Source organism: Misgurnus anguillicaudatus, unplaced genomic scaffold (genome assembly GCF_027580225.2).
Source record: "Misgurnus anguillicaudatus unplaced genomic scaffold, ASM2758022v2 HiC_scaffold_34, whole genome shotgun sequence".
NCBI classification, from domain to species: Eukaryota; Metazoa; Chordata; class Actinopteri; order Cypriniformes; family Cobitidae; genus Misgurnus; species Misgurnus anguillicaudatus.
In genome coordinates, this window is record NW_027395284.1 from 3678205 (window position 1) to 3704577 (window position 26373).

The 26373-nt window shown below is 38.5% G+C and overlaps 1 protein-coding gene across 10 annotated transcripts in view; it reads right to left on the reverse strand.

Annotated features, from left to right (window-relative positions):
* LOC141349061 (RIMS-binding protein 2-like) overlaps positions 1-26373 on the reverse strand; it is a 49178-nt gene that overhangs the window by 12068 nt on the left and 10737 nt on the right. For 4 of the 10 annotated variants that reach the window (XM_073865998.1, XM_073866003.1, XM_073866000.1 and 1 more), the window contains 10 exons: positions 23805-23909; positions 20568-20618; positions 20146-20166; positions 14519-14560; positions 14008-14218; positions 10349-10518; positions 7971-8050; positions 7362-7471; positions 6275-7180; positions 496-647 (listed from right to left, as the gene is read on the reverse strand). In XM_073865998.1, coding sequence (XP_073722099.1) covers positions 496-647; positions 6275-7180; positions 7362-7471; positions 7971-8050; positions 10349-10518; positions 14008-14218; positions 14519-14560; positions 20146-20166; positions 20568-20618; positions 23805-23906 — 1845 coding nt within the window. In that variant the 5' untranslated portion in view covers positions 23907-23909. The remainder of the gene's footprint in view (positions 1-495; positions 648-6274; positions 7181-7361; positions 7472-7970; positions 8051-10348; positions 10519-14007; positions 14219-14518; positions 14561-20145; positions 20167-20567; positions 20619-23804; positions 23910-26373) is intronic. The other 6 variants (XM_073866005.1, XM_073866002.1, XM_073866007.1 and 3 more) reach the window with 3 other exon arrangements.

Sequence of the window (26373 nt, forward strand, 5' to 3'; positions counted from 1 at the left end):
GACTTGAGATAGACGAGAGGTTGTGGTTTAAAAGTGCATATTTTTTATTTTTCTTGTCAAAAATGACAAACGTTTCGCTAGATAAGACCATTATGCCTTGTTTGGGAACGTTTAGAGTCCTTTGAAACTGCAAGTTTAAACTGCATTAAAACTGTTACGTGTTGGGGTCCATTAAAGTCCATTAAAATGAGAAAAATCCTGGAATGTTTTCCTCAAAAAACATAATTTCTTCTCGACTGAACAAAGAAAGACATCAACATTTTGGATGACATGGTGTTGAGTAAATTATCTGGATTTTTTTAAAGAAAATTGACTAATCCTTTGATGGCTTTGTTGGGGTGACAGATTTGGAATCATTTTATTTCTCAGATATTGCTAACTACTGAGTTCTGAAGTGAAGTTTTAGAAATATATTTTTTTAAACATTAAATGCTCATGTGTGACTTTTTTAATTACAATAGACAGATGTTATAGTGGATAACCATATCGCCTCACCTTTTGACCTTTAGTGCAGACTATGTATCCTAAAACGCTGGCTCCATTGGAGGTGCCAGTAGGTGTAAGAGCAGGGGGCTTCCAGCGAATCTGTAAGACTCCTGGAGTCTGTGCCAACTGAACCTGCACTTCCTGAGGAGGTAACGGAGGACCTGCGAAAATACATAGGATGCATACAAAAAGAGTTACTTACTATATGCTACATAGTATTGTGCACCATGTTTCTGAATCTGTATTTACGTTTCTGGTTGGCCCTGACATGCATTTAGCCATCACATGTATGCCTGTGTAGAAAACATGATGCATGTGTATTGGGCGTGTTATTGTGTGGGAGTGAGTGTGTGCACATTACACAGCTGAAAAGGCCGCCAGCTGGCCACAGACTTTCACACAGTATTCGCTTATGTCAGCACACTCATTTTATGTGGGCTGATTTGTCTTAATCATACACGTTAAACGTGGCAGCCGGTAATAGATCCGCAGAACCTACAACACACGTGTACTTATCATCACAGCTGTTTAGTTTGAAGTAAATGAAGAAAAATGGAGAACAAACCCTTTATTTAACAGTAAAAATGCATTATTATAAAATTACTAATGTCTTTGAATTGCACTTGAGATGTAACATCAATGTTTTAATCCTACAAGATCCAGAATCAGATGACAATCTTTCACTATTAAACAAGTAATTGAGATAAGCTATCCTGGCATACTTCCAAAGAGCAAGAAGTATCGACACAGGTTTGATTTTCCTCTGCTCCTTATGGTTCACACTAATCCACACTGATCGCTCCTCTGACCCCGGGATGACGGATCATCGTGAGGAGAGATTAATCGATGCCACCCCTGACTGATCGGACTGAGGGCACTGCCCGGCCCAAAGATGTCATGAACATAACCGGGATCACGTAATTTGCGAGGTTGATCCGGAGAAACAAAATCAATGCTTTGTAATTGAAAACCGCTCGAAGGCTGTCTGTAACCAATCAGGCTTTCATCCGCCAGCGTCATGTAATGCAAGGCTCCTTTGCTATCCCACAGGCAGGTTTACACCGTTTAGAGGACCACTCCTGCCGGGGAGAATGTGGCACGTGGTAGACTACGCTGAAAGTTCATTTATCACCAGACGTCAAGATGTCCTGAGGTATGCACTCCACTGTGTGGAAATTCAATAATCTGCAAGAGGAGCCGTTCCATCATCCGCGGCCTTACGTTAATGAATGCTCCATATCAATTAACGCATCAATTAAACACAATTACCGAGATGGGCACCTACTCTTTCGTTTAAACTTGGAATGCTTTCAGTTTTAGGAATAGGTTCATGGGGTTTGGTAGGGGGAAATGTAGCACATGGGAGGTGATGGTACTTGTGTATTTTTCCTTCAAGGTTGGGTAAACACAGTTGCTGATGGCGCTGCTGTTATATTGATCACCGGCTACCGTAAGTTAGATTGATATTCGCACACATTTCTTAACCCTTTAACTTCTTCTCAACCAAATGGTTAAGCACATTTTAGCCTTACACTACTCAGGGTACCTTTTAAAGTATTTCTATTTCATTAACAGCTCAGACAAAATCATAACTGGCTCTGGTTTGGGGGGGTAGTGCCCCCCTGGCCCCCCAAACTCCACCTACGGTAATGTCCTTTATCAATTTAAGCATTTTTTATCCTATTACCATGTAAAGTGTGACTATCACAGCTGAAAGCCACAGCACCGCAGGGGCCCGTGTAAATGACAACACCTTTTCGTATCTGCCATGGACAATGGCTGTCACGTTTAGGATCAGAGAGAAGAAAAATCATCAAGTCTTCATCAAGCACGTCTGCTCTGCTTTTTGGCACTGCAATGAGTGTGCATACGTCTGCGAGTGTGTACGTGCGTGGGAGATGAAAAGAGCGAGGACTCCCTTTATAAGCAGATTTCCGGGCATCCCCCTCGCTCCCCCCACCCTTCCTTGCCTCCTTTCTGATTCTCTCTTTTCATCTTCACCACTCAGCTACTGCGGCAAACGCTCGGCCCATTTCCATTCATCAGGCATTCATTCAGTTCATCTGCTGTCTTTCGTCTGTTCTCCAAAGCTGGAAATGAGGCGTCATCTGGGTCCTTGGGGAAAAGCTTCAAGATGAGAAGATGCAAACTGCAACTCGGCGGATCAACATCTCGAGTAGATGTTTGCTTATTAACCCCTTAAGTGGTGCAAATACCTTTAGAGTGGGGGGTGAAATTGTGATATACATTTTCAAATTAATATAACTCTGTCATTTTTTGGTCTAGAGGCTTAATCTTGGTCTTGTTTTAAAGAAGACACCTTGGGGGTTTTCACAGAGGTGAAAGGAGGTGAAAATATTAAATATTTAAATTGTTATAGGAGTTTACATTTGTTTTAATAAATAAAAATAATTCCATAACATATTAGTTTTATAAATAAAATTACAAAAATGTAAATGTTTCAGAAAAGTAATAATGCAAACATGAAGCCACAAGTCTCAAGTAGTTCTGATTCAAATTTCAAGTTAAAATCACAAAAAATGAGGTGTGTGTCACACTTTTAGTGGTTTTGCCAACAATGGCCAGTAGGTGTCAACGGTTTGCAGCATACACTTGTGACAAATTATTCAATTACTATCACTGCATTATTATTACTGCAAAAATGTTTTGAAATATGAAAACTACACACTTAGAGCTTTCCAACAATATATAGTTTGTCAATATTTTTGAAGATTTATAATATGATATTAGAATTATGAATATATAAAATTAATATGCATTCCTATGGGGGGTGGGGTCATGTAACTAAAAACTGTCACTACATTATTTCTATCATCAAATGACTTCGAAATATGAAAACTACATTCTGAGAGCTTTCCAGTGATATATAGTTTGTCATGATTTTTTAGGTTTAGAGTAGGGTTTTAGTCTTATAAATACGTAAAAACAAATTAGGCCTACCGGTGGCCCCGTGACATTTTAGAAACTGACTCTCATTACGTCGTAATTCTCCCAATATGGCAATGAAATATGAAAACTACACACCTAGAGCTTTCCAACAATATATTGTTTGTCAAGATTGTTTAGGTTTAGAACAGGGTATTAGTGCTATACATATGCAAAAACAAATTGAGTCCAACTGTGGCAGTGTGACATTTTAGAAACTGACTCTCACTACATCATTATTTTCCCAAAATGGTGATGCAATATGAAAACTACACTCTTAGAGCTTTCCAGTGATATATAGTTTGTCATGATTGTTTAGGTTTGGAACAGGGTATTAGTGTTACAAATATATAACAACAACGTGGGCCCACCTGTATACCCGTGCATTTTAGAAAATAGCTCTCACTATGTCATTCCTTTACCAAAATAGTGATCATAAATGAAATCTACACTCTTAGAGCTTTCAAATGATATATAGTTTGTCATGATTGGATAAGAATTCACATGCAAAACACTGAAGTAAATGTTGGGGTCCCTCTGGCGGGACAGTGACATTTATGAGGATATAAATGTTTTGAGGCGCACTCTCTTTAAAATTGAACCAATTACTCTCCCTACATAATTTATTTTATAAAACACTGTTGATATATGTATTCTAGAGGCTTAGACCTTTCCAACAATATATAATTTGTTGTGATATACATACAATTTATATGGAAAATATTGACGTAAACTTAGGTGTCCCGTGAGAGGGACAGCGCCACTTAAGGAGTTAAGTGTCGTATATAAAAAATAAAAGCAGACAGTGCACTCAGTTGATACAGTCTGTACAGTAACTTGCCACAGGATTGTTTTAATCAATGCTCCATGTGCTTGTCTAGAGCCTCTCTAGGGTAAGACGCCCATTATAGCTCAGTCTCTTAATACAGCAGGAGACTTTCTATAAATACTTTGGTGAATAGTGCACACTTTGATGTCAAGTGAAGCAATGCAGGCATAAATCCCATTTTTTGTTGAAGTATGTAAGATAAATGATTACTGTAGGTTACCAAGAATGAAAAGTGCTTACTGTACTTTTATATGGTTTGGAATATCCCACATCAGATGGTTTGACCATAACAACAAGCCTCATGTGCCTGTAGCTCAACTGGTAGAGCATTAGTAGTGCAAAGGTCATAATGATTGAAAAGATGAAAAGCTTCAAAGCACTGTAAGTCACTTTTGATAAATGCAAATAACAAATGTTTGTTTGACCTACAAAAAATTGATGCTCAAATGAAGAGCTCAGATGCAAAACTCTAAGTCTTTCTCACATGTTTTCTTGTAACTGAGCATTTTTTTTATCAGGCTCTTATTTTAGGATTAGTAATTTCACTTTAATGGCAATAAAAAGGTCATTAGTCTGTAATTGAAATGCCTTCATTTCACAAATGTCACTTTAGTCATTTCATTAGCATTTAACAAATGTGACTGTCTTTAGCTACCAAGCCCCAAGTCCCTCTTCAATGTCCTTTCTGAATAAAGGTAAAAGGCTTAAAAAATTTGGTCAATATCCTATTCAGAAACCTCTTTTAATCGAGAAAAATGTGTTGTACTGTGACATGCATGTGCCATCAATCATTCAGTTCTTCTTCCGTGCACTTAGAGGACTTTGCTGAAAAATGTTGTGGCATTTAACAGATTCTGCCAACAAAATCACATTGATTACCCACAAAAGACCTTTATTAACCCCTTGGAGCCATGTGGATTACTTCTGTAAAGGATGGATGCACTTTTTTGGGCTTCAAAGTCAAAAGTTGTTCCCTGATCCCTGTTTTTATGGTTATTAGCTTGGAAGACCAAGGACATTTACTAAAATAACTCCAAATGTGTTTGTATCTCGGATTGCTTGATGGTGAGTAAATCATGGGGTAATTTTGATATTTGGCTGGAGTATCCCTTTAAGAAAAAGTAAAGTGATGACTAGATCTCATATCACCTATTAAAGTGACACTTTGTAGTTTTTCAACCTTCATAATATATGAATGGCTTGTAAACGTAAGCTACGCGATTTCTTTGGCGTTTGATGAAAATAAAACCCATAAAATGATATTATATGACACATGACATGCTGGAAGGCACACTTTGTGACCTAAAGAGTTTTCTTTTCCATTGCGACAGTGCTGCGGCACTTGTGGCCTCTAGGGGCATTAGACGTGAAAAATACATGTCTAGCACCCCCTAGTGGCCAAAAAGTTACATGGTGTGCCTTTAAAGAGCACCTATTGTCCGATTCACGTTTTTAAATTTCCTTTGGTGTGTATTAGTACATGTTAACAATATGCAAAAGGTACAAACCCCAAAGTAAACAACGACGCGAGTTATCGTCCCCCTTTTCTTGGACTACAACAAACACATGGACTGTAGGCAACAATTTACTTCCTGGGATTGGTGATGTAGACAAGACCGACATTATCATAATTCTTCCCGCTTCGAACTTATAGCCTGTAAGTTAACTCCTGTTAGCAACCGAATTTCACATTTCCAGCTGATGTCAGAGATATTTCAGCCAAATACAACGTACAGATTATCTGACCAATCAGGGACACAGAGCTTTCAAATCCGTGCGTTCCAGAAAGAGAGTGAAATCTAGAGCTACAAAAATGTACGGTATGTAGAAAATAATAATATTTTAAAATAATTTTTAACCATAAACCACGCAAGCACATTGTATTATACCAAATACACAAAATAATCTTGTTTTTAGCAATAAAATAGGTGCTCTATAATGTAAAAAATGAACATGCATGCTATTGTGTACTATTGAAGGCTGTAGCTGACACTAAAGCAAATGTGAACCCACCAGCCGGTTGTGTGCAAAACTCCACCGTGACCTCCTTCTTCTCCCTCTGATCGAGAGGCAGCTGCCAGGGCATCTGATGAGGTCTGGCCACCACCCGTATCTTATAAACTGTCATGGGTTTCAGGTTGTAAAACTGGTATTTGTACCCTCCAGGCTTCACCACGTCATACTCCCCGTCGTTCAGAAAGATCGTGTGGCTGTAGTTACTGTTGCTTGGCATCCAGACGAGCTCTGCCGACGCCTGCGTGATGTTCTCCACACGGAGGTAATAGGGCGCCACCACCACGTCCTTCCCCACCAGCAGGGTGCAGCGCAGCGGATCGGAGAGTCCGCGATCCGTCACGCTCTGAACGGAGATGCGATGCGTACAGGACGTCAGGTTCAGCTTCTCAATCAAAGATTTTGTGCGACCACCAAACGGCACGCTCATGCGCACTTCCTGGTCCACCAGCACATTGTAGCCGTTGATGGGTGCCCATCCGGGCAGCACCACTGGCGGGTCCCAGCTTATGATCACGCTCTTGGCCAGCTGCTTGATCAAGGTAATGCGGCGGGGATAAGGCACAACGTCTTCTCCGATCTCGTCGATGTTCACGTCCAGCGTGCCCGTGCCGTTGCTGCAGGGTCCCAGGAAGTCCATGCCCAGCCCCATGCTCATGCCCAAGCTGCTCACCCCGCTGCTGCTGCTGGTGCCAGTCCCGGTACAGGAGCCCAGGGCGTCCAGCTTCTCCGACAGCAAAGTGCTCAGCGTGCTCACGGCGCTGCTCGGCATAGAGGCGGGGCTGTGATTGAGGTAGGACGGTTCCTTGATGCGATCCAACAGAGGAACCGAAGGAAGCTCCTCATCCTGCATGAACTCCACAAAGTTGGAGGGGACAAGTCCCTGCTGTCCATCCAACAACTCCCCTGGATGACAGAGAAAAAAACAAAATACAAAACAGACAATCACACTGTTGTGGACACAACTCTTTATCCAAAATATCACAAAAGTTTTGAATACATAATGAGGGTGCACAAGACAGAACAAAAAGAAATTTGGCTTTAGTTATTTAACAGACCAAAACCAAAGCTATGAAGTGTGACATACCTTCATAAAATCCGTCCTCATCCATGGTCCCGTAAACATACAGATACTTCCCAGCCACCAGGGGGAGCTCTGCCTCAGGGTGCTCATTAGGCCCATCATAAGGATTATAACTACAGGAAGAAGACAACTTTATCATTTTGCATTAAAATGTGTTGTTTTGCATTAAATATATATTAAGGGTTGAATTAAAAGCTATTCACAGGTTGATTCACAACCTTTTCTGGTATCCTTGCACGGATATCAAGCAAAAGCTACTCAGATTTCAGGGATTATGTGGTCTTGAATCAAATTGAAAAATCAAAACAAATTACAGTATGATTAGTGTCATCGGTAAAACACTACAGCATATTTTATATATATACATTTTTGTGTGGTTTGACTATCTGTGGTATTTGACTGCAGGCCGCAGATACTGTCGATAGATTGTATTTAAGTCATTTAAAGCTAAACAGCAGACCTGTTACACTGGTTAGTGCCATGCTGCATCTAATCATTACAGTTAATGTCATGTTACAACAAATCATTACTGCTAATGACATGCTACAGCCTATTATTACAGCTAATGCTATGTTGTAACACGTTACAACAGTTGTTTAAGGGTCCACTCACTTGTAGCGAGCAACACACAATCGCACTTTGCCTGTGTATCGGGACTTAGACCTTGGAGACGAGGTGACTTCTTTGTCCATCTGGAGGAGACAGAAGAGAGGTCAATATAGTTGAATGTCAGCTTAAATATTATAGCTCACAGTATTGATGTTGAAACAGCACCGATTAGGCCAAACACCGTTAAATCAATGACAAATCTCATTTAAAAACTGGATGAATGTTTTTTCCCGTGTAAAAAAAATAATTAGGAGCAATTTCAGTGAGAAATTTGATAATGTGGGCGATTAAACCAATAACACCAGCAGATCACAGTCTGAGCAGACAGATTGGACTCCTCACACCCACACACGCGCGCATGCACAACCTGTCACTGTATACTGTAATTATTCTCATAACGCCAGACTTCTGTAGTTTACAGTATGATACACAACTAGTAGTCTGCGCAAAAGAAAAGACGCTTAATATTTAAAGCTTACTTACGTTGTAGCCCAATACATTATGTATACATGGAAGTAGAGGTCTTCACCTGTCCTCTTAGAGGATCCGACCCGAGACCCGAGCGGGTTCGGGTCTAAAAGTTTCATGTGTGCATCGGACACAGTCGGGTATAATATTAGCGGCATCGGGTCTCGGGTCATTTTAAATAGTTTTTTTGCCGAACGGACCAGAGAAGACACAAACTATCTCGCATGTGGTTGGCGGTAGGTTAACATTCATGAAGCCAGACCTGTCAATCAATTTTGAATGCACATGTTAGCGGGTACCTTGGTGTCATCGTCAGATAACAAATAAAACTATATGGAGCAGCGGGACAAATTGGTGGCTAGGCCACCGGAGCTTTTTTCTGTCTGACTGGTGCGTGTGGGGGTGCAGACTGCACACACTTCAGTGCAGTTTACATTTGGGGCTACACTGCAAAAAATGATTTTTAAGAAAAAAATCTTCAGTAAAAATATCTAAAAATTCTTAAATTAAGATGCTTTTTCTTGATGAGCAAAACGACACAAGAAAAAAAGTCTAGTTTTTAGACCAAAAATATCAAATTGAAGTTATTTTGTGCATAAAACAAGCAAAAAAAATCTGCCAATGGGGTAAGCAAAAAAAATCTTGAACATTTTTCTTAAACACTAAATTCAAGAAAAATGTGCTTACCCCATTGGCAGATTTTTTTTGCTTGTTTTATGCACAAAATAACTTCAATTTGATATTTTTGGTCATAAACTAGACTTATTTTCAGCATGGAAAGTTTAAATATGGCAACACATCGATAACGCCACACTCATTGGTTCTTGCATGTTTCATGACAAAAAAAAAACATGACAATTAGTCTCGACTCAAAACACATAAGAGCAAATGAGATTTGGCGTTATCGATGTGATGGCATATTTAAATTTACCTTGATAATCTGTGGATTTTCCTATGGATATTCGATGTATCAATTATTAAAAAAGCTTAAAGTTTTAATTGCTTTCTACTGTACCACGTATCATTTTTATTTTTTTATTTCATAAGACATGTATTAACTCACAGGAGGCATTTGGATTATTTTAATGATGGATATTTGTGCGTTTCGGAGCTTTACTATGTTGACTTCAATATAAGAAGATACCATTTCACATTTTAATATAAAATTATTAGTTTATATTTAACAGAAGAAACAAAGTCATATGCATCTGCGGTGCAGAATCAACTTTTAAAGGTCACATTCTTCCTGATCCCATTTTTAAAACTTTAGTTAGTGTGTAATGTTGCTGTTAGAGCATAAATAATACCGGCAAAACTAATAAAGTTCACTGCCAGGCGATATATTTTCTTTAACAGAAGTCTCCTATCAAACAGCAAACGGCCGATTTTTTACTACAGCCCTCTACTTCCCGATTGTATGAGGTCAAAAAAAAAAGAGTTTTTGACTGAACTCCGCCCACAGGAATACTTCAGTCGCCAACTTTGGCTCAAACGGCTCTGGCTAAGCTAAGCTGCTGTTGAATGACAACACACAAAATAAACTACACAATCAAAACTCGTTACATATTTCTGAAGGAGGGACTTCATAGAAAAAGGAAGACATCAGCCCGTTATTAGGACAGTGAAAACAGCACTATACAGATAAGTAAATTGTGAGAAAAATACTGCATTTTTTTTAACACGTGAAACATGAACACAAGTTATATTGCGGACTGTAAACAACAATCAAAGCTTCAAAAACACAGAAAAAATGGGACCTTTACCGTCCATTAGAAATTGAAAATCAACCTCATTCTATTCAGCTCTTCACACATTTCACTCACAGGCTTTAAGATTTAAACTGAATATTACAGACAAAAAACTAATAAATACTTAACTTTAATAAAAAAAAAAGATTAATTTTAGGTACTCACAGCAGAGGCGATGACAGGCCGCACCTCTGAGAGAAAAGTCCGACGTGGGCTTGAGGGTGTGCTGCGAGAGAGGAAAGTGGGTTTGACAGAAAGGAGCTCTACCTTCTCCCCCTCACTCATCTGCAGAGGCTGAATGAGCTCTGAGATCTTACTCATAGGATCCTCATTACCTTCACACACACAGAAAAATAACTGAATGTTGTTTTACAGTATACACCCAATCTTCCGTCACCTCAGCACATCAAGAGAAAAATGTAAAGGATTAGGAAACGTTGCATTATAGTTTTTGATTTTCGATTTCCAAAAGGTACCATAGAAGTAAAGTGATACCAAACACTTTTTCGTTCTTCATTTGAAACATTATAGAGACAGAGCACAACGCGTCATGATCTGAAAACCACGCCCACCAGGGGAAACAATCCAACCGTCTCCATTGACTTTGTATTGCGTGAGGCTGCCTCCTTGTCATTTCGGCTTATAAAAAAAAGAATAATGCCTAAAAGCTGCTGTGTGACAAGATGTACAGCTAACAAGCCAAAAAACCCAGAAATAAGTGTTTTTATAAGCAGTCAACCCCCAAAAAACAAGCATTAGTGGATACAGGCAACTTTTCTTAGTACTACTATTATAAGAACTATGCCCACTGGAGGGAAACGTAATCGGCGATCCACTTTTGTCTCCTTAAAGGCTGGGTTTTACGGCTCGGTAGCTTATAAAACTTATTTCTGTTAGCTGTATACCCTGTCAGACAGCGTTTTTTATGCATTGTTCTGTTTTTTTGTTATAAGCCAAAAATGACAAGGAGGCAGCCTCTCTCAATACAAAGTCAATAGAGACGGTTGGATTGATCCCCCCCCCAGTAGGCGTGGTTTTAAATTATAATAAATGCGCTCTGTCTCTATACCTATTGTCAAAACCTTTTGATGAAAGAATTTCAAAATTTCAATCGCTTAATCAAATACAAAAAGGTTTGTGTTTGCATAATATATGTGTGTATAACAATATCTATATTTACATGTGTGTGTATATACACTCATCGGCCACTTTATTAGGTACACCTGTCCAACTGCACGTTAATGCAAATTTCTAATCAGCCAATCACATGGCAGCAACTCAATGCATTTAGGCATGTAGACATGGTCAAGACGTTCAAACCGAGCGTCAGAATGGGGAAGTAAGGTGATTTAAGTGACTTTGAAAGTGGCATGGTTGTTGGTGCCAGACGGGCTGGTCTGAGTATTTCAGAAACTGCTGATCTACTGGGATTTTCACACACAACCATCTCAAGGGTTTACAGAGAATGGTCCGAAAAAGAGAAAATATCCAGTGATTGGCAGTTCTGTGGGTGCAAATGCCTTGTTGATGCCAGAGGTCAGAGAAGAATGGCCAGCCTGGTTCGAGCTGATAGAAAGGCAACAGTAACTCATATAACCATTCGTTACAACCGAGATATACAGAAGAGCATCTCTGAACGCACAACACGTCGAACATTAAGGCGGATGGGCTACAGCAGCAGAAGACCACACTGGGTGCCACTCCTCACAGCTAAGAACAGGAAACTAAGGCTACAATTCACACAGGCTCAACAAAATTGGACAATAGAAGATTGGAAAAATGTTGCCTGGTCTGATGAGTCTTGATTTCTGCTGCGACATTCAGATGGTAGAGTTAGAATTTGGCTTCAACAACATGAAAGCATGGATCCATCCTGCCTTGTATCAACAGTTCAGGCTGGTGGTGGTGGTGTAATGGTGTGGGGGATATTTTCTTGGCACACTTTGGGCCCATTAGTACCAATTGAGCATCGTGTATTGTTTCTGACCATGTTCATCCCTTTATGACCACAGTGTACCCATCCTCTGATGGCTACTTCCAGCAGGATAACGCACCATGCCATAAAGCGCAAATCATCTCAGACTGGTTTCTTGAACATGACAATGAGTTCACTGTACTATGTGGCCTCCACAGACACCAGATCTCAACTCAATGGAGCATCTTTGGGATGTAGTGGAACGGGAGCTTCGTACCCTGGATGTGCAGCTGACAAATCTGCAGCAACTGCGTGATGTTATCATGTCATTATGGACCAAAATCTTTGAGGAATGTTTCCAGTACCTTGTTGAATCTGTGCCACGAAGGATTAAGGCAGTTCTAACAGGTCCAACCCAGTATTAGTAAGGTGTACCTAATAAAATGGTCGGTGAGTGTGTATATATGAAGAGTTTCGTTGCAAAACGAGATAAATCAATTTTTTTACATTTTTGTCAAAACATGTTTATTATTATGTTATCATGTTATTATTTTGTTTTATGGTGCTACTTTGTATTTTTTAAGTTATGAAGGTTTAAATCAAAACAAACCAACTGCAGTTGCATTAAAATTAATTGGAATGCACAACCAAAAAACGAGATTTCTATATATATATATATATATAGTAGGCCTACTGTGCAAAAGTCTTAGGCCACCATCACCAGCTTTGTTGTTTTTATCAAAGTTTTAATGTCCATCCATATTTATTTTCACTCTTTTTTAATATACAAACAAAAATACAGGAAATATGTACACAAAATTAAAACAATTTTCAGGACTAAATGTCTTCTTCAGAGATCAGTCAGTATTTAATGTGGCCTCTCTTGGCACGAAACACATCTTGAGCTTTTTTGAGGAGACTGAAGTCCTGAAGTAAATAAGAAATCAGGATTTAATTTCATTTAGGTTAAAGAGATCCTGCAGTTGCCTGCTATTGCTCAAGTGGAATGGGAGTTTACCCTAAAAACTTGACACATCAGTTTACATTTTTATACAGTTTTGAATACTACTTATACCACGGGCCTGTTGAATGCTGTGTTCCGTGGGTATGCTTTAATTTCTGATAACCGCACACCTAACTTGTCAAATGTCTTAAAAATAGGCACCAGACCAATGTTTGTGGTAACCGTGGTATAAGCGGAATAATTGACTCCGGTCCTTTGAATTATTTGAAAATAATGCACACCCGCGGTGTAACGGCTTCGCGTTGTGCCGCATTGCACCTTGGGTGTGCATTATTTTTGTATAATTCAATTGCCCGTCGTCAATTATTCCTTACATACACATTTCCTGTATTTTCTGGTTTTATTCTAATAAAGAGACTGAGAAATAATTATATATGATCACTATACAATTGCAAAAACAACAAATCTAATAGTAGCATGGTGGCCTAAGACTTTTGCACAGTACTGTATTATATATATTTATACCACGGGTCTGTTGAATGCTGTGTTCTGATTGGCTGAGAAATGTTCAGTGGGTATGGATTATTTTTTAGATAACTGCACACCTAACTTGTCAAATGTCTTAAAAATAGGCGCTTCGCGTCGTGCCGCATTGCACCTTGGGTGTGCATTATTTTCTTATAATTCAATGGCCCGTCGTCAATTATTCCTTACATATATATTTATATATTGACGACTTGCCGTTGAATTATAAGAAAATAATGCACACCCAAGGTGGTAATGTGTAAACTTTTATTTTGTATGCGATTAATCATTTGACAGCACTAAAACTTACATTTTATATTTTTTTCTAATGCAATTTAAAAGTGTAGGTTTCCAGACACATTCTAGGACACACTAAAAAGTGTAAAAAATGTAAAACAGTGCTATCATCAGCATATGTACCTTTCCCTGTGGGGGCAGTGAGGCCGTTGAGGAGCTGAGAGAGGGAGAGGGGTTTGGTGGGGGAGCCAGTCGAGTCGCTCCCTGCCAGCTGACTGCTGCTTAGGATGTCTAACTTCCCAGCCTGCAACCTGAACTTCTCCAACTCTTTTGACAGCAGATTAAACTGCTCACTTTGTGACCGGCATTTTTCCTCCAATTCTCTCACTTTAGCCTAGTAAGAAAGAAAGAAAGAAAAAAAGAAAGAGCAGAAAGAAGGAAAGAAAGTTGGTATTAAGACAAATACAGTGTACTCGGGCTGTTTTCTAATAAAAACACTAAGATTCTAGTAGCAACAATGAGCATTTGAAAACTGGTAACAGCTTCTATCAAACATACACATTAAATGAAGACACCTAACTGATAAAAGCTAATGAATGAAGTCTATCACCTCTAGCAACATTTACTGTGGCTGGTAAGCACAGGACAATGACGGCAATCTACAATACTACATCTGAATAGAGGTTTCTCCTACCAAAAACTGCATTGTGCTCTTAGTGCGAAGGAAACTTCTCAGCTTGACACATAACAGAATCAAACAAACACAGAAGTCAATCTATGTTCAGCTATCATTGAACAATAAAACGTTTTCTGCTCATGATGATAGTTATGGGAAGTTAGACTACATGGAAGAGTTTACAACACATGCCAAAATAACATTAAAAGACATTAAGGCCTGATGACTTGATGAAACTCACATGAACAGCGTTTTACATCAATACTGCTTTTGAGGATCATGTGAGTTTGCATAGCTAATATGAAAAATATCACTTCAAATGATATCTTGTATATTATGTTTATGCATTGATAAAGTCACTAAACACAGGGTTCCCACACCTTATTAAACTTCAAATTCAAGGACCTTTCAAGGACTTTCCAGGTCCAATACCCTAAAATTCAAGGACTAAATGTGGGGACACATTTCAAGTGAGAGCAAGGTTACATCGTGTTACCTTTTAATATACATTGTTACAGTTCCCTTTCAAGGGAACTCGTGCTGCGTCGCTGCGGTGACACTTTGGGGACGCCTCCAGGGGTAAGTGCATCTGAATGTGTATATCAAATTCAACCAATGGTGATGCTTAACGACAAAGACAGGGTGACGCGGGAGCCAGGAAGTATATCACTATCTATAATATTGCCAAAGACGGCGTTACAGGGACGCAGAAAGTATGGCAAGGGAGACATAGTGTCTCGTTCCCTTCTCAGGGAACAACAGTTACATAGGTAACCCGAGACGTCTTCATGTGTCAAACACAACTATGCAAAAAAGCATTTTGGTATGAATCAACATTCGCATACAGAAGATATAAGCATTTAAAGCGAACAGTTTAGCACGTGTGCTTAAAAAGTCTAGAATTTTTATGATATTATCCTCCACTACACAGGGAATAATATGGATTTTTTCCAGAAAACTTCTTGCATAAAATAGATTCAAGCACTTTCAATGACCTGTATCTATATATGTATATTTTCAAAAACTTCCAATGGCCTTAAATTTTTTCCCCCAGATTCAAACTTTTAAGGATTTCAAGGACCAGTGGGAACCCTGTAAACAGGACTTTTTGGGCAAGAAATTAAAGGTGGGCGTCATGTTATGCAATCCATCAGTCACTTAATTCGTCTGATGATTTTTGCAAACGCACATATCCGTAAAATGCTAACAGGAACCACACAAGGCAGCACTCATGCATCAGAACAGAGATGCAGTAAGGATCAGTAAGTGAATGAGAAACTCTTACATCTGAATGAAAACAGCAAAGGAACAAAAATAAATTTTGTTTTATGTGTAATGTTTCATGATCACTACCGAGGGCATATTAGTCTTCATTTATCTCATGGGTTCAGCTTATGTTTTATCAGAAAAACTGAAGTACGAGAGGATAAGAGTCTGTTTGAAAACAAAAACTGAAGATAAAACCATGGTGGAAACAAGAAATGTTTTATTTATTGTTGCTCTTTGTTTAATCCTCAAAACAAAATAAATTAATTTTTCTCACCGCCTAGCAAATAGTTTTATATTCCTCATTAAATGTTATTACATAAAGCATCTAAAAAAGACTTTATGTGCAATATTAAAAAACATTATTGTCTTGCAATTTTACTTCTAAAGTAAAATTTATTCTTGCTTAAAGGCCGTAATTTTAATTATTATATTTACGTGAAAATATACAGAAATATTGATTAGGAAAATGTTTTTGTTCTATATTATTACTACTATTCATTATCTGAAAAAAAGTGCATGTACATAAAAATATAGAGGGTATGCACATGACGTCACCTTCGGCGAAAGTGGCTGCGGTTACGCCCACTGAGTGGCAAAAGACAGAGCGTCAGCATTTGTGTACAGTGTGAAATCAGCGGAAACATGAGGAAAACGTGTCTAAATGGGAAAAAGCTGGTGTGTGATAGACTGTACTAACAGATTTAAAAAGAATTCGGAGCTATCATTTTACAGACTGCCAAAAACTCAGAAAGGAGAAGTAAATTGATTGTTCATGCCAAAGTCCACAGGTCAAGATGCTAGTGTCACTATCAAGCAGAGGTTTTACTTTCTACTTAAAAGTATTTTTCAAGTATTTGTATTTAATCAATTTTTTTCTTTGGAAAACAAACATTCCAAAGCATATTATCATAATTTTTCCTCTATTACATTTAATACATACAAGTTTTTGTTTTACATTTAATATTTAAGTACATTAACATAATTTTACTCTAGCATGAGTACACAATTTTAATGTAATTAGGAATTAAATAAATTGTAATATGCAATATTGAAGAATACACAGTATGATTATATGCTTTAGAATGTAGTGAAGTAAAATTTTTCCCAAGACGAACACCCTAATAAAGCACAGATGCTTGGAAAATGTAACTAATGTAACTAAGTATTGTCCACCTCTGCTATCAAGTCCAACTAAATTCAATTTAAGCTGATAATAGTCAGTTTTACTGGCATTTTCGCAGCAGCCGCAATGAAAACCAGCCATTTTGTTGAACGTTTGCCACTCAACAGGGCGAGTTCCGGTGTGGTCACGTGGAAAAGTGACGTCAATGCATACCTTCTATAGACCCCTTCACGGTTCACGCCAGAGGCGGTTTCCACTGCGCATGTCGGGGTCAGAAAAGCCATTACAGCAGATTGAGTTGCGTATTATTCGGTATCGTAAAAAAATTCCTACTTACGTCGTGGGCTGTGAAAATCGCACCAGGACTTCCGTTAAAGGGAAATTCCGCCTTGAAATGATCCTAGGGTTAATAACAAACGTGTACCGAGTTCGACCGTTCACTGGAGTTTGTTTTCATGCTAGTCTAACGTGACCAGTGTTATTGCTAAACGCAAATTAGCATGTTATGGTTGCCTTCGGGGCATCAGTGCATTAAAAACGAAATCGCTATGTCTATACTACTAATAATGCTCAAAATAACCCCACACTTACACTGTAGCACAATGAGGGTCTCTATATGTAAACCGAAGCATTGAGAACTTTGCAAGTGTACAGGCAGTTTATTAAAAATAAACACTTACCGTTCACGTCTGGATCACATATCCATGCGGGCGCCATCTTGGGAAAACTGAACTCTCGCGTGAAACGTTGTTGCCCTGAACAGGTGTTGTGCTTTCACGCGAGAGTTCAGTTTTCCCAAGATGGCGCCCGCATGGATATGTGATCCAGACGTGAACGGTAAGTGTTTATTTTTAATAAACTGCCTGTACACTTGCAAAGTTCTCAATGCTTCGGTTTACATATAGAGACCCTCATTGTGCTACAGTGTAAGTGTGGGGTTATTTTGAGCATTATTAGTAGTATAGACATAGCGATTTCGTTTTTAATGCACTGATGCCCCGAAGGCAACCATAACATGCTAATTTGCGTTTAGCAATAACACTGGTCACGTTAGACTAGCATGAAAACAAACTCCAGTGAACGGTCGAACTCGGTACACGTTTGTTATTAACCCTAGGATCATTTCAAGGCGGAATTTCCCTTTAAGTTTTCGCGATTCATGCAGAATCTCAAAAACAAAACAAAAATACAACATCTGCTGCTGCAAGCAATTAACATGCAGACGCGGACAATGCAAAGATCAAAGAGGCTTGTGTTTGTAGTGCTCACTTCATTTGAGGTAAGTCATCATTTTTCAGCCCTGTTAGATTAAATTATAAAGCCTGGATGGTATGAACAGTTTGACCCCGTGCTGGGCACGCACCCGATAGTCATTCAATGTTTACAAACCTTGAAGGGGTCTATTGGTAAAAAATAAGGTTGTATTAGTAAACAGTAGTAGATGCATTAACTAACATGAACAAATAATATAGTTTTGCAGCATTTATTATTTCTTGTTAATGTTAGTTAATGGCAATACAGTTATTCATGTTAGTTCATGGTGCATTAACTAATGTTAACAGTTTAAATGTTTGATTTGAATGCTAAAATTAAGATGAACAAAGAATAATAAATGCTGTATATTAAGTTAGATCATGTTAGCTAATGCATTAGCAAATGTTAACAAATACAACCTTACAACCTTATTGTAAAGTTTTACAAAAATATTATGGGCCCTATCTTGCACCCAGCGCAATTGACTTTGTCAGTGACGCATGTATAATTTGTATTTTGCACCAGCGCACAGCGGGTTTTTCCCTCCACAGACGCACCTCGGCAAACTAGGGAATGAACTTGCGCTCCCTGGGGGGTTCAGCGCAAAAAAGGAGGCGTGTTCCGGCGCAAACCATCCCTGATGCTATTTTGCAGTTTCAAAAAACAATTGCGCCACTGACCAAAAAAAAAATAGTCTAAAGTCAGTGGCGCATTGCGCGTGGTTCATTCTGCTATTTTAAGGGCGCATGCTTGACCATAATGTATAGCGTGCACAACGCGCACATACTTTGCTTATCTAAACAGTTATTTTTGCAAATCATAAATTGTTACAATAAAAAATATTAACGAATGAGATAAGGGAAATCATTGTGGTGAGCATTGTGGTGATTATTGTGTGGCTGTGTTAAAAAATTCTCATGCAAATAACGATTAAAATATTTTCATAAGTTTGTTGATTGGCTGTATTACGTTTATTTTATGTAAATAATAATTTAAATGTTTTCATAAGAAACCTTAATGTATATGAACTTGATTTGTAAGTGTACTTTGGGGTTGGACCTTGCTTGCGTTTCTTGGGTCCGATTTCAAAGCCCCCAAACCCTTTCAGCGATGAGGGTGGACGCAGCGATGTCCTCTGCTGGCGTCAGGTCATGTGTAGAGGCAGATCCACCTCCCGTTACATGGCGTGCCCGATTTATGCTGGCAAGCTTGGGATTCCCCTGTCTCCTGACATCATTGTAGCGCTTGGCGCAACGATGGGGATGCCAGCTGATGAGACAATTGTGGCTATTTCCTCTCACGCCTGTTTAACCGAAGCTGATTTGGGCGGGTTTCTCCCATCCCCATACAAAACAACTTCTCTGTCTTTGACTGCTCTTACAAGAACGTGGGTCTCCTCGGCTGTGAACCGCTCCTGGCGTGCGCCTGGTAAATCCGTCATAATAATAGCAACCCGCCATGGAACTTGCGCCCTTGCGTTTAAAGGGATGGTTGGATAGCGTTCTGATTGGTTTATTTGACGTTACGCCCAAACCACACCTCTGAATAATGAACCTACTTCAGACCAACCCCTTATTGATTTGCGCCTTGCGCAAGAGTAATTTCTCCCGCCGGGAAAATATAACAGCACCCAAGATCCGCCCACAAAGTCATTTGCGCTTCGCACTTGCGTTTAAGATCGTTAAAATAGGGCCCTATATGTTTAAAATCTATTTTTTATATTCTAATAAGATATTTTGGCTAATAAAAATACTTGGCTAATTCTCAAATATATTTGTAACAATTACAAACATTTCAACTTTAGTCAGATATGTGTAAAATGACAATGAAAGCTGATGAAGGTTCAGAAGGTTTGATAGTTTGATCTATGACGACATAGATCAAAGCTATTGATTGCATGTTAACAGATCAATAATGAATATGACAGGACAGCTAAACGAGGTGACAGGAACCCGGCCCAAATGAGCCACATGGGGAGGAGAGGAGAACTCGGAAATACCTGCATGCTGTCCAAGTGATTCTGCATATGCAAACAAACAAACAAAACAAACAAAAAAGACCAGTAACATACTGTAGTGACAAGAGATATGAGAAAACCAAACCAATAACAGTTGAGCACAAAAGCACTGATAACATTCTACAATAAGGCTCCATTTGTTAACATTAGTTGACTACATTAACCACAGGTAGACAAAAAAGGAGACTGGTGGATGAGGAGAAAAAATTAACCAATTCAAAAACTCAATGATCAATGTTCAGACTCGTATGCCAGCAAGATCTATGTCTTATATCAAATAATATATGTTTGTGCATGCAGAATGTGCGTTAACTAACAGCCAGTCGAGCTACAGTACAGTTTGATTAAAATATGCTTGCTCACATTCACATGCATGCCATCTTTAACATGCTCAAGTTACCCACCTCTAACAGATGGACGGCACCTTCGTGTTCCTTCTTAGCCTCAACTTGAGCCTAAACATAACATAAAAATATTAAATACATTAAATTCATTAATACTGTACCAAAAGACCAAAATAGCTACCAAAAGATATCTTAAGAGCTCAGATGCCAAAGCCTCTACTCCACCTCCGTCAGAAATTGAGATAATGATATTGATTAATGCGCTCAGCACGTATTATACGTATTATCAAATACATTCGCTTCAAATCTCCTTAATTCCAGCCTCAGGTCATTCAGAAATACTGCTTTGTTGACAAACTCTTTTTAGATTTTTTAGCAAAGTCCTCTTAGTGCACAGAGGAAGAACTGAATGAACAATGCCGCACATCGTAGAGCAGAAAATTGCTTTGGATTATAGTGTCTGTCATAGCTATAAATGTTCTCATTGGGTAAGTTTTATCAATCTGTTGTAAAGGATTTGCTATTGGTTAAATACTTTAGGGAATGATGCGTTGTACTCCAGAGTCATTCACTGAAACTAACAGCAGATGCGGAAAACAGCGTTTGGTTCCACATGAATAAAGAAACATCTGTTTGAGATTCAGCCTCTGCACCTTTAACACAATGAATCAGGTTCAAAACACTCATGCATTAATCTAATTTCAGTTTTTCCTGTGTGTACGTGTAATTTCCCAGTGTTTCTCCACTGTAATCGCTGCGGTCCATTCAGTAAACGCAGACAATAAGTCAAACATTTCGCCAGGCGACAGTGTTTTGTCAAATTCGATCACCTGCTCTGTTGTTTCATTAGAGCCATTTATTCTGAGCAATGAGATCTGCTCATCCTCTTTATTTAAATAAGAAATGAAAGGTGTATTTCAGCTCGCTACTTTAAACGGCTGAAATATTTTTTCATTAAACATCCATCTCTATACATTAGGATCAATTTGACACCATGATTTTATTATTATGTTTTTAATAATGGGTACTTTTAGGTCCCAGGGGTTGATTTTTAATAAAGCTTGTCTTTTTGTTATATAATAGTCACAGGAAAATGTCTTGAAAACTATGTAAAAATGCTACAGTAAAAACCTGTTAAAGTCGGCATGAAATTAAAAGGAAAAACTGTAATTGGTTTTGAAAAGTAATGAGCCCTCATAATCTTTAATCAAAAACACAAATCCTCCCCTCCTCAAAATGATCTCTCTTTAGGCTACTTCCGGTCATATGGTATGACAGGTGGGCGGGGTCCAGGAGAAGATTGCTGAAGATTAACAATTAGCAACATGATCCAACTTCAAATGATCCAGTCATATCTCAATGGAAAAATTCTGATCCAGCAATGCCTAATTTCATTTCAGAAGTCAGTTTCACTCGGAGATACGTCACCACTGGTAAAATAAAACAATAGCTACTTCCGTTTCATTGCGACTTTAATTGGCTTACTCTAAAACCCCTTGACATATACAGTACGGTTAAAAAACGTACAACATACAGTTTTACATTTAATTTTTACAGTGAAATAAAGTAAAAAGTAAACGTTTTTTCAAAGTAAAAGGGATGAATTATCATATATTTTATGCTGAAAATCTCTATAATATTCAACTGGATTATACATGTACTTTTACGGTAAAATTATGTTAAAATTATGGTTTCTGTGAGTGAGAAAAATACAAGTTACCATAAAATACATGGTGAAAAACATTAAAAGGACATTCCTTTAAATGTGGCACGAAGCTCCCGTTCCACCACATCCCAAAGATGCTCTATTGGGTTGAGATCTGGTGACTGTGGGGGCCATTTTAGTACAGTGAACTCATTGTCATGTTCAAGAAACCAATTTGATATTAATCGAGCTTTGTGACATGTGCATTATCCTGCTGGAAGTAGCCATCAGAGGATGGGTACATGGTGGTCATAAAGGGATGGACATGGTCAGAAACAATGCTCAGGTTGGTTGTGGCATTTAAACGATGCCCAATTAGCAATAAGGGGCCTAAAGTGTGCCAAGAAAACATCCCCTACAACATACCACCACCACCACCAGCCTGCACAGTGGTAACAAGGCATAATGGATCCATGTCCTCATTCTGTTTACGCCAAATTCTGACTCTACCATCTGAATGTCTCAACAGAAATTGAGACTCATCAGACCAGGCAACATTTTTCCAGTCTTCAACTGGTGAGCTCGTGCAAATTGTAGCCTTTTTTCCCCTATTTGTAGTGGAGATGAGTGGTGTGCGTGTTGTTGCTTCACAAATGCTTTGCTGTATACCTCAGTTGTAACAAGGCATTTTCGCCCACAGGACTGCTGCATACTGGATGTTTTTCCCTTTTCACACCATTCTTTGTAAGCCGTAGAAATGGTTGTGTGTGAAAATCCCAGTAACTGAGCGAATTGTAAAATACTCAGACTGGACAATCTGGCACCAACAGCCATGCTCAAAACGGCTTAAATCACCTTTCTTTCCCATTCTGACATTCAGTTTGGAGTTCAGGAGATTGTCTTGACCAGGACCACATCCATAAATGCATTGAAGCAACTGCCATGTGATTGGTTGATTAGATAATTGAATTAATGAGAAATTGAACAGGTTTTCCTAATAATCCTTTAAGTGAGTGTATTTTCGGTACAAAATACAATTACAAAATCTCTTCATGGAACATGATCTTTATAAAATACTAATGATTTTTGGCATAAAATATACCATTTTATAATATATATCATTTTGACCCACACAACGTATTTTTGGCTTTTTCTACAAATATACCTTTGTGACTTATGACTGGTTTTATGGTCCAGGGTGACAAATATTTAAATGTTCTATAATGCAGAGAAATTATCTCAGTTTCAGCACAGATAGTGACGTGCTCCCCGATCTCTGGTTCTCTATTTGCAGACATTTTTCATTGCGAACGTTAATCTGGATTTAAAACCCCTGTGTCAAAGAGCTGAGCATTAATGTTATTGTGACGACATATCCTTACTATGATACACTCCTTATGGCATTGTTCCTGCTTTTTGTTCACACAAGATGCCTTCCAGAAATGTTACTACTGTAGTTCCCATTTATGGGAGCAATCCCAGAATCCCTAACAGAATGTTTTTGCATTTTTACACCGAAAGGACTCTGGCATTTTGTGGCAATTTCTGGGATCAACAGACTGTGTGAAAGGGCTTTAAGATTCATTGTAAACTTAGGTCTACGTATAAGATGATCCCAGGCGCTGGTGTGATTAGGGATCCTGACTTCTCACCTTCTGCAGAAGGTCAATCTCCTGCTGCTTGGCACTGAGGACGGCCAGGGCTTGTTCATGCTCTAATTCTAGCTGCTGCCTCCTCTCTGCAGCCTCTCGCATATGCTGGAGAAAGAGAGAGAGGGAGAGAGAGAGAGAGAGAGAGAGAGAGAGAGAGAGACAGAGACAGAGAGACTGTGAGGTGAGACAACACTCAGCAATGATGAACAGAGAGAATGAGAGCAATGATCGATCATTATTAAAGGCTCTTAAGGGCCTCACAGCAATGCATTTAGCTGCTATAAAATAAAAGCAAAATAAAAGTCCTACACTAGATCTATAACTTTTGACTTTTGGAGTCTTTCAGATGTTAAGAGATCATTATCATTTTGATCTCTTTCCTTCCACTACTGTCTGATCTAAACCCTAGGATTTATATCTGGGACATGCTGATAAAATACTTTAAGGCGGTATGAAGGTTAAAGCTGGTCTCCTCAAGCCAGATGAGCGGTCTAATTTTAAAACTATCGCAGGCTAAGTTTAAACTGTTGTATTCAACAAATATCTATCTATTATGTATTATTATCTGAAAAACTATGGGTCGGAATTATACTTATCTGTTGAAATAAATTTTAAGAATTCAGAAAAATACGAAATTGTCATCAATCAGCCTTCCCTTCAGGTAAAGCAAAAACACAAGCAATGCATCACATGGATCAGCCAGACTGAGCACAGCCACGCAGCTTCGCATAATCAATAAAGGGTTTAAGGTGATGGCTCTATACATGAAAAGGTGTGCAAACAACACAGCATGTTCAATCAGTGCCGATTACAACCCAGAAGATCCCCTGACCTGTTAACAAATGACAAAATCTCCAATTCTTTCCATTTGTGAAAGGTGAGGTTAAAGGGAAAACGAGGGTAAGAAGGGATTTTCCATGCTGCCATGAAGAGGGAATGCAGGGCAGAAGAAGGTTAGACTCATTTAACCTTCAGAGGAAAAATTTACTGTACCGTGTGTGAAATATGTTATGGTTGTTATCATCAAGTGATGAAACAGATATGGAACGAAGCATTAAATAATCTGATGTGCTTCTTTAAAGTTTTTTTTAAAGATTATAATCTATTGTAACTTAGCACACGTGATTCTGATTGGTCAGATGCTGCATAGCTACAGTGGATATAAAAAGTCTACACACCCCTGTTAAAATTGCAGGTTTTTGTGATTTAAAAAATGAAAACAAGATGAATAATTTTGGAACCTGTTCCAAATTAATTCCGTACTTCCAACCTATATATTAAAGCTAATAACAATAAGAAAACTTTGGTGGTGAAAAAATGGCAAGTAAAGTTGTACAATAACCAGGTTGCATAAGTGTGCACACCCTTAAACTAAAACTTAGTTTAAGCACCTTTAGATTTTATCACAGCATTCAATCTTAATGGGAATGTGTCAATCAATTTCACACTTTTGAATTTGCAATATTTTGCCATTTCTCCTTTCAAAAGCATTTTAAATCTGTCAAATTGGTTGGGTGTCTCCTGTGCACAGCCCTCTTCAGATAACCCCATAGATTTTGGATGGGATTTAGATCCGGACTCTTGCTGGGCCATTCTAAAACCTTGATATTGATTTGGTGAAGTAATTCCTTTGTTGATTAGATGTGTGCTTTCTGTCATTGTCATGCTGTGATGTGAAATTTCTCTTCATTTTAAGTGTTTTGGCAGAAGCCTTTAGGTTTTGGGCCAAAATTGACGGGTATTTGGAGCTATTCATTATTCCATACACCCTGATTAAAACCCCAGTTCCAGCTGAAGAAAAGCAGCCACAAAGTATGATGCTGTCACCTTCATGCTTTACTCTGGGCATGGTGTTCATTTGGTGATGTGATGTGGGTTTTATTGCACCAAATATATATTTTGGTATAACGGCCCAAGTTCAACTTTGGTCTCAATTGACTATAGTACATTATTCCACATGGATTTGGGATATAGAAATATTTGTTTTTACAAACTTTAGATGGACTTAATGATATCTTTGATTAAAAATGCTAATAGCCCAAACATGAAGAATTCAGGAGATTTTTGTCACATGTAGGGAGCAAAAAGTACTTGCCAGATATTGTTACAATTCTTTTAATGTTGCTGTAGGCCTCTCGGCAGCCTTCCTTACCATTTTTTTCCCTGGTTTTCTCATAAATTTTTGGTGGATGCCTGGTCTTAGTAATGTCAATGTTGTGCCATATTTTCTCCACTTGTGGATTATTGTTTTTACAGTATTCCATGGTATATTCAGTGTCTTGGAAATGTTTTTAACCCTCTGTTGATTGATATTTTTCAACAATGGGATCATGTACCTGCTGAGTAAGCTCTACAAAGACAATGGCTTTTTCAGTGTGATGATACTCAGAAAAAATCCTTTAGGACCAGGCACACTTTATTAATAGTTAAAAAGTAATTTTAATTGATGAGAGGTATGTACTACTTCATATTTAACTTAAGTCTAAATGTGATTGGTTGCTTTTGAACACTGCCACAATCACTATTGTAAAAGGGTGTGCACACTTATGCAACTTGGTTATTGTACAAC